This window comes from Sinocyclocheilus anshuiensis, unplaced genomic scaffold, assembly GCF_001515605.1.
Source record: "Sinocyclocheilus anshuiensis isolate Anshui unplaced genomic scaffold, SAMN03320099.WGS_v1.1 scaffold284, whole genome shotgun sequence".
NCBI classification, from domain to species: Eukaryota; Metazoa; Chordata; class Actinopteri; order Cypriniformes; family Cyprinidae; genus Sinocyclocheilus; species Sinocyclocheilus anshuiensis.
In genome coordinates this window covers 387,229-396,878 of record NW_015554266.1, presented here as the reverse complement: position 1 = coordinate 396,878, position 9,650 = coordinate 387,229, and the positions used below count along the sequence as shown (strand labels likewise).

General features: G+C 36.0%; 1 protein-coding gene and 1 pseudogene across 1 annotated transcript; both read left to right on the top strand.

The window, feature by feature from the left end:
* Positions 1–377: 377 nt before the first annotated feature.
* Positions 378–1,590, top strand: LOC107671272 (homeobox protein Hox-D13a-like; annotated as a pseudogene).
* Positions 1,591–7,375: 5,785 nt separating this feature from the next.
* LOC107671289 (homeobox protein Hox-D11a) lies at positions 7,376–9,120 on the top strand. Its single transcript, XM_016464181.1, has 2 exons — positions 7,376–8,016; positions 8,658–9,120. Exons 1-2 carry the CDS (start codon positions 7,419–7,421, stop codon positions 8,888–8,890), a joined length of 831 nt encoding a protein of 276 aa, XP_016319667.1. The 5' UTR covers positions 7,376–7,418; the 3' UTR covers positions 8,891–9,120.
* The last annotated feature ends 530 nt before the right edge of the window (positions 9,121–9,650 follow it).

The following is a 9,650-nucleotide window of genomic DNA, read 5'->3' as shown; positions in this document are numbered from 1 at the left end:
TCAAATTTATTTGATATACTAATATATATATATATTAGTATATCAAATAAATGTATAACAAAATATAGAACAAAAATAAATTTAATCGTGTTTATGTCCTGGATTAAAATACTTAAACTAGGCTCACACAAAACAAGTGAAATCTACTCCGTGGTGTTGTCCAAATTCAGTTTAACCATTTGCATGCCACATGGTTACAACTATCCAATCGGGTACCAGGTTATCTGACCTATGTAAATAGTCCGGGGAAAAAAAAACATAAAAGCTTAACTATCAACGGAGATTGTTCTCTGTGTAAAATTTTCGTGGTTTTGAACTCATAAAATACAATGAGTTAAATTACAAATCATATAGGCCTACACTGTGTGCAAGTAAATATGGAAGCAAGGGGATTGGATGAGGAGTTCAGACACGTTTACCCGTCTATCTTCGGGGCTCACTCAAGTCGGTCTGCGTCAGAAACTCCGATGTTCTCTGCTGCGGAACGACCAACTTCGACAAGCTCTGAGTCTCTCACTCCTAAGCTTACGTTTCTTTTTCAGCCAACATTGGCACTAGCTCCTCGGTCACTTTTGGATGTAATTTCGGAAACAATTGTTATGGTTGCAAAGTTCCATAGAAGGTTGTGTTTCTGTCTAGTGTTGTAAAAAAAAATGCGAATGGGCAGTCTGGCAGTAAACCCGTGGACTAGCCTATGGTGACGCCTGGCTTAAGGAGTTCGCGTTTTACCAAAGTTACACCGGTTCCTACCCAAGAATCCCCCCTGTCTATATTGATTTACCTGTAGTTCATAGAGCAGTGACCGGACATGAGACTTGTTTGACAATGGAAGGCCACCAGCCGTGGAACTGGTCAAACAAATGCAGTGGTCAACTTTATTGCCCCAAAGACCAGACGCAGAGCCCGCATATCTGGAAACCATCATTAACAGGTAAGACTTGTGAGATCTGCTCTGTGAATCACTCCTCGCCTCTCTTGATTAGTTTTTGGCACCGTCTTATTAAATGCCACAATCATGTCAGTATCAAAATAATGAAATGAATTCTTAAAATCAGAAGCACAGGCTTAGTTCACTAATCTGAAATTAATAATGACAGAAATTAAAAACGTTCCTTATAAAGTTATTTAGTTCTTTTGAACCTGAATTGGAGTTTCTTTGGATAGAAATTTACATGTCGCAATTAATTTAGTTTTTACAAATTTTACCATTAGCCGTTAGATTATTTGAAGATGTTTCTTTACAAAAAAAAAGTATGCGTTAAGGTAAATTGCAATAAATGTTACATCATTCTTAATCTTGGAACTATGAAAAGATCTTGTAACAAAAGACAGCCATATAATTAAAATTATTTTTATTTCCTCAGAGGGAACAGCGGGTTCATTCTGTCAGCGCGGGAGAAAGAAACGGGTTGCTTACACAAAATTGCAACTGAAAGAGCTCGAGCGGGAATACGCCAACACTAAGTTCACTACAAATGAGAAGAGACGGCGGATCGCTTTTTCTACAAACCTGTCTGAGAGACAAGTAACTATCTGGTTTCAACCCGTGTCCAGGATAAGAAGAGACCTGAAGTCTGCAAAGATTTTTAATCCTATTAAAGATTCATTCATGCAAATGCTGCTTTATAGTGAAGAGTTTAGCTCTTTGTTTTTCTTCTTCTTTTTTTAAGGGCTTTCAGTCGTGCTCAGTCGTACATCCATACTCAGTCGTAGTTTATTCAGATAATGTTTTCATATTGGCATCCAGGTTTGCTGAAAGAATGTTGAGATGTTCAGTGTTTCAGTAGATTTTTAAAGAATTGTTAAGCAATTATCGTTCTGTAGCACTAGTCATTTCTACGCCATATTCCAGGCCACTGATCTTTCTTTTCATTTAAAATGTTATGTTTTATTTTTCGTTTTATGTGCGTGCAGTACCATGGCTATTGTATAGTACCAGAGTTTTATGGATTTTATGGAAAATCGGGTATGACGTAAATAAACTGAAAAGCAATAGTTTCTCGTGTAATGTTTATTTAAGAGATCCGAGCAAAAAAAGCGTGTTACGTTTGGATCGTTTGAAACGTGGCGGCTGGAGATCTGACAAGATCGTTGAATTCACTGGCAGATGAAGTGGAGCGTGATCAGAGAAATATATGAAGCGTATTCCATGCTGAAATCAAACGTTCGACCGACCGACCGATCGAACGTCTATCTGTATATGACTAAACAAAATAACATGTAGTTTACTTGAGGTTCTGCTATACATGTGTCTATTAGATACATTAATTTAAATTAATTAATTAAACAAAAAATTGTTTGAAATTAAAGACGTCCCGAGTTTTTGAACGGAAGTCCTGAATGGCTGTTATTAAAGGTAATTTAATGAATTTTAATGATCTTCAATGCCCCGCAGAAACCCTGCCTTTGTTGGAAAAGTAAATAAATAGTTGACAAAGAAAGTGTTAGAAGATATTAAGCAGATAGTCTACTAATACTCTACTAACTGCTAGTTGACATGTAGTTGCAAAGTTACTTACTGTTAATAGAATGTCTAAAGCGGACTATCGAAATAAAGTGTTACCAAAAATAAAAATACATAAATAAATAATAATAATTTGTTAGACCGTGGCTGGTTTCCCTGAAGCACCAAGTAAAGCGCCAATAGCGCGAAAGTTGCAGTCTTTCAGTAATCCTGCTTTTGGGATTACTTTTAATTAATCAGAGAGTTATTAATGTAATTTTAAGAGTTATAATGTATTATTTATTGGCATTGCAAAGCTACTGTACACTACATTCAAGTGGCTTGAATTTAATGTTTAATAGTAGTAGACCTTTAATTTTATGTAGGCCTACTTTGAGAAACATAACTAATGCATTTCAATAGAGGGCTGATATTCATAATAGTACGGATTCCACAACTGCTGAGGCATGCAACGGTCTGTAAATGTAGTTTATACATTAATAAATGGGAACTCATAGGATACCGGTAAAATATAAGCTATGCCTCGAATGTCCTCGAAGTCGCTTTGGGTAAAAGCGACGGCTTTTATTCAAATGTGAAAAAATCAGTAAGCCTACATAAATGTTAACGCGTGATCACTGCGTGAACGTGTGATAAATGTGAAGAGTAAAATACTAGTTACAATATCATTTAAGTGCGATATCCATACACAGAGTTATTATTTTGATAAAGCAGCCCACAAATTGTTGTTTTATTGTTTGATTGACTGATTATTTAATGGTTAATTGAAAAACTTTGAAAAGCAAAAAAAAAAAAAAGCTTCGTGTCCCTTATACCGTTAGTAGAAAAATCTACACAACACAAGCTTTTTTGTTGCCTTTAAAACAGGATTTTATTATTTAAAACCTTTTGAAACTGGGTCTTCTCACTGACCTTGAGACGTATTGTCATACTAGACCTTGACTTTAAGAGGTCTCATGAAAAAAACTTGCCACCAATTCATGAAGCTGCATCGCCACCTACCGGTTAGCATGTGCCTTGCATTAAGATCAAATTCACTTTTGCATTAAAAAAGTAAACCATTCTAAGAATTCAACAGCTATGATCATTTAATAGAGAAGATGGCGTTGTAAGTTATGAATAAATATGTAATATGCAGTCATAAATTAAAGAAAAAAACGTGTAATAGCCTATAGAGTTAAAAAGTTATTCACACTTTTGTTGATCAGAAAATACGTCCCTAAAGGCTGCTCTCATGGTAGCCTAACTGTTTTACGTTTTGCCGATGGTGGCGAATTCATACGAAGGGTTTAACAACGGCAGTACTTTAAAGAAAAATGTTATAGTTCTCTGTCATGCTGTTTTCTGCTGTTAAAAGCGACGCATTTTCATCAAATTATCTGCTTGGTTATTTGGGACAATGAAATGAAATTTAGACTATGACAAACAGTTTTACTGCTGCTTTTAAATGCACTTGGACTTGTATTTGGTAAATCCGCGTCTGGACTTTGACCTTGAACTATACTGATGTAGGCTACCATATCAATTTCATGTACACATTATTATTCTTATAATATAATAATTATTATTTTAAGGTTGAACGTGATTATTGGGTTCTGTGTTGTCAGTACGCAACAGAATGTGAATGTCTAAAGCAATCCCATTTTAAAGGTTTTCATTAATTTACTGGACCCGTAAATGTGGGAGGTATGCTGTCTCCATTCTTTCCGGAAATTGCCTGTTTACAATAGTCATTTTGCCTGCACGTGCTTATATGTGCACATTCTTTAACCCGTGTTTTGGATCATCGGGACAAATCTACGGAGGTAAGATAAACTATAACTTGCATATCCTGCACTATAAAATTTGAGAGACAGACTCAAACAATAATCCGATATCTAAAGAAGTTTTTAATTTCTTGCAACGATAGCTCGGCATCTCAAGACAACCGACTTAAATGTTTTCCTTGAAAATAAATTGAATCGAATGAAGATATTGGCCGCTCAATAACAAAATGTTAAAAATATGGAATTTTTGGCATTGGATCTCTATCAAAAGTTTAAATATTGCTCACAGAAGATCAAAACCTTTTTCAACAAAAAATATGTTACCATGCGTTTGTGAGCTTAAAGATTTTTTAAATCTTGATTTTTTAAATCACTGTTTATGTAATAAAACACGAACGCAGATCCTTTAAAAGACTATGTAGCCATAGCAGTAATGCATTATTGTATTGAATGTTTTTTCCCCCATTACAAATTTAGGAATATTCCCTATCCCCATGCATACATTTTTCATTATGTCTGTTTTTGTGTTTGTGTGTGTGTGTGTGTGTGTGCGTGTGTGTGTCTGTGTGTGTGTGTGCTTAGAAAAAAAATGTTTTACAGGAAGTTATATTGTAACAGAACGTCACACTGGGTTTATAATGTATTTAAAGTCCCTATATTGAATAGTTTCGATCACTTGACATAAAGTCATGCTACAATGCATGTTTGCCTCCGTGAGTCAAAGGCGCACCAGGACTCTCACTCGCTGTAGCCTTGATTATTAATCAACGCTATTATTTTATGCACTGTATTAAGCAAGATATTCTAAAGAACTGACAGTTTTAGGATTTTCTTTTCTATTCTTTTTATTTTACGTATTTGCTTTTTCAACCGATATTTCACAAAAATAGCGAAGCATGCGATACATAGACCCTCTTTTACACTATACAGCAAAATTCATAGTTTGAAATGAATAGGCAAGATATTGATTGGGATAACTGCAAAAACTGTTTGTTATTTTATATGCGTTTAATGCAATGCCTATTTCTGACTTTGCAGCACTACTGTCACATGGGCGTGGCTAAACATTTTACTTTGCATATCACGTGATGGTGCATTAACAAATCAACAATTACCTTGCCTGCTTCTTTAGGGGTAACTAAAACGGTTTTAAGAAGCGATCAGGCAAGCTCGTCAGAAATGTGTGAGCACAATCTTCTTAGTTCTGGGTATGTTGCTCCCCTTTTGAATTTTCACTCTCCCGACTCCCTGTACCTCCAAAACTTGCGAGGCAGTGGAGTCCATCTATCTGGGCTTCCGCAGATGTCCTACAGTAGATATATATATATATATATATATATATATATGTGTGTGTGTGTGTGTGTGTGTGTGTTTGTACAAGAGTTTGCACAACTCTCACATTACAAGGCCAAACCGCATGATAACTTATTTGATGCGCTAACGCTCAATACAGTTTACAGGTTTATATTATTGAGAAAAATGTTTTAAAAAATCTTTGGACATCGACTGATAAACAGACTCATCTTTTCTTGAGATATAACACTTTGAGTTCTACCCAGAACAAAGGTGCAACAAAAGACAAACTCTTTAGTATGGATCGTACAAGATAAGCGTTTCGTTAAGAAAGCCAACCACTTTTGCGATTCAGCTTTCTCGCGAAAATGAAATTTGAAATGTGTTAAGATATCTTCTGGAATGGCTAGTTTCTCATTGTGAATCAAGAAACTGTATTTACCAATAAAAACATTATGATCTTTATAGGTCACTATAGGCAGGTTAGCAGATTAAAAACTATAATAATAAATTAAAAAAACAAAAACAGATTTAAAATACAACAGGCTGTACAAAAACAATATAACAACTTTGGCTGTTTATTTGTTGTATAAGCTTAACACCAACTTTGTGGCTCATATAGATATGAGACATGTACATTTATTTATTTTATAAATAAATAAGCGGTCAATTTGTAGTTTTTCCATCGTCTCTCGGTATGTAAAAGTCACTATTTACCTCCACCCAGGACACTACACCATAGCACATCCTTTTGCCTGTGCAATAAAATGATTTGGCTGACGGTTGTTGGTGATTGCCGGGTGCTCATTGTCTCAGACGACAGACGTTCAAAGCCAGAACAGTTGTTTTGTACTTGGCAGTGTGAATCCGTCTATCTTCCTGTTCTTCCTTTCCGTAACTGTGTCGAGGAATTTTGTTCAAATCGTTACAAATCGTTTGACTATTGGAATACATTATCGGACTAAATTGCAGATTTTACTTCAGGCTAAAAAAAAGGACGGTATGAAAATGTTATTATCCTTTACTATATTGCCGTTTTTGGAAACAGTGACTAAATGTTTACTTTCTGTAGACTGCGAAGAATAAACAAAATCTGCTTTCGCTGACATTTGGTGAACTGCATTACATTTCTGTGTGTTTCTGTGTCAGCTCCCAGATTTTTCCCCCATGTATTTTCTTTTTTGCCTTCTCTTTTTCATTCTTTCCTATGTCTGAAATGTATAGCCTAAGTTATAACAAAATATGGGCTTTCCAAGATTTTTTGTAAAATAGCCTATTGCAGGTTCAGAAACATACGTTAAAATTCTGTTTATTAATGTACCGTGCATTTTGATCAAATCTCCTTTGCAAATCTCAATTTCCGACTTTACGGAAAGTATAGGGAGATACTGAAAAACATTGCAGTTTTGCTTCAGTCGTCAAAGTTTTCTGGGCAGGAAAGGTGGTTGGGAAACCTAGGAAAATCTTAAAATAAAGCAACTGAATAGTACAACTCAATGTGGTGCATTGGAAATAAGTTGCTTAATGTTGTGATGAAGGTGCTTCATTTCATTAACTATGATTTTAAACAAAATATTTGATGTGGTATTTCTGTGATTGTTTACTAATGCCTTGAAATACAACTTGGGAGTTTCAAAAATGCAGGCAACCAATAACCTTCCTCATGCGGTTACCTACCAGTCGCTCACTTAATGATTGATATTGATATATGGTAATTTTTTTACCGGATCACATGACACAATTACCTCAAGAATCGATCAAGATGAATTGCACGTCAGCGTACGTTTCCGATTTTTTCTTCTTGGCGAGTCCTGTCCACACGCATATGGTGCAATAGATTGGCAAAGTTTAACAGTCAAGCAGGCGATTTTTCCTCTCTAAGGCTAAAGCGAGCAATGACGGACTACGAGGATCGCAGCAACTGTGCATCGAATATGTATTTACCTTACTATGTTTCTGCTCCTGATTTCTCGTCGGTCTCTTCGTTTTTACCACAAACTACGTCGTGTCAAGTAAATTTTCCCTATTCTTCCAACCTAGCGCAAGTCCAACCTGTTCGTGAAGTGACTTTCAGAGACTATGGACTGGATCATCCGAGCAAATGGCATTACAGGGGCAATTACGCTTCATACTATTCAACGGAGGAGATAATGCACCGAGATCTCCTGCAGTCATCAAACAGAGCGGAAATGATTTTTAAAAACGATTCCATGTATAGCCATCACGGGGGTACTAACTCCTCGTGCCATTTCTTCACCAACGTCGGCCGAAATGGGGTACTTCCTCAAGAATTTGATCAGTTTTTTGAGACTGTTAACTCTGAGAAGCCCAACCCTGAGCAGTCCAAACAAAAGCCAGATACGAGTGTCCCCGGAGATGCTGCATGTAATGTGTCTACAGATAGCGCGGAACAGACCAAACAAGACCCTACAGTAACCGTGGAGGAGGATTCCTCAATATCAACCTGCGATGAAGAAAAGAACAACGACTCAAGTAGGTCCACGCTTTTAACGGCGGTTCAATTCACATTACTTTATCGGTTAGCTTTTATGTGCCGCTTTATAAGCATGCAGAAGTTTTTTTATATAGCTAGTAAGATTCTCTTTGCTGTTGTAAAAATCTTTACGATGTGGAAGGCGCTTTCGTCGGATCATTATACATCTAAATAGGCTATATGAAATGTAATCGAGAAAGCACGTGTTTTAAAAATCTCATGCCTGTTGCTTGCTTCAGTAGTAATTCGTTTCATTATCACAAAATATTTTTAACATAGAAGAGAAACACTTTAATGGAACTGAAAACACACATACGGATTACTCCGCGTTTCTACATTAAGTGTGTGTGCGTGAGCGTGTGGGCCGGTTGCATGCTTTCATGTGGCAGATCTTGTATTGTTTTATAGTCTATGTGTACATACTTTAGTTTTTCCGATTGTTTTGTCTTTGTAACTGCAGTGTGGATTACACAATAGTCTCGTTACAGATTTGGCATTAGTATCTGAAGTATCGGATGTACTCGAACTTTTAATGTCAACTCGTGAAGCATCTGCAGTTGTATTGCAAAAGTTTTTAAAAGGCTTTAAAGTTAGCCTTTAAATTTATTGTAATGTAATCAAGTTACTTTTCTTTTTATAGGTACAACAAAGTCCAGAAAAAAGAGATGCCCATATTCGAAATACCAGATCCGAGAACTTGAACGAGAATTCTTTTTCAATGTGTACATAAACAAAGAGAAACGTCTGCAGTTGTCAAGAATGCTCAGTCTTACAGACCGACAAGTGAAGATTTGGTTCCAGAACCGAAGGATGAAAGAGAAAAAGGTGAACCGAGATCGTCTCCAGTATTTCACTGGAAATCCATTGTTCTGAAAGGCATGCTATTGGCCGAGACGATGAAACGATGGCTACTCTATTATGTCATAATTGTGGGACATCATCCATTCGCCGGACACATGTGCTATTTTCACGTCGACTCTGTATTTTACAACTATACAAAATACTTGCTATCAAAAATGAATGTGACCTGCGATTAAAATTCTGCACAAATGATCTACAACAGTGTATTCGCGAAGAGGGAAATTATCAGTTATCAGGAACATAGGTGCTCGACAATCTCTTTATACTATGTGTTAATGCCATTGAAATGCAGTAGCTTTGAATTTGTATTTATTTATTGTGTTTTTCATTGTTCCTCGAAGTACATTCAAGTAACACACTGCATTGTCATTGTCTTTGGTTACATCAAACATGTACGTAATTACACTGAGGTAGAACTGTGTATGCATTTATTCGTTTGAAGCATGTAATGTATCTATGTATTAAATAAAGAAAAAAATACAGCAGATTTCTATCTATTGCTGTGACGCCTCTTGTGTGTGATAGTAGGCCTACGCGTCTAAGTCAGCAACAAAATCTAGAAAGTTATTTGTTGTTATTAAATAACATTATTTAATTTTTTTTTAACAGAGTTGCATTTCGAACTTATAGGCCTACTTATTTTTCAGACGAAGGCTGATTTTGATTATTAGAGGAAGAATAAATGTGAGGTAGAGAGAGAACTATTTCCAATGGTAACTTTATAAGTCTTTGACTAATTCCTTTCCTTGTATGTTGTTTTACACTAAGGCTA

Excerpts from the sequence above, each read along its gene's own strand:
- LOC107671289 (XM_016464181.1), top strand. The coding sequence starts at position 7,419 with ATGACGGACTACGAGGATCGCAGCAACTGTGCATCGAATATGTATTTA. Across the intron at positions 8,017-8,657 it reads AGAAAAGAACAACGACTCAA|GTACAACAAAGTCCAGAAAA; the intron begins GTAGGTCCACGC and ends TTCTTTTTATAG.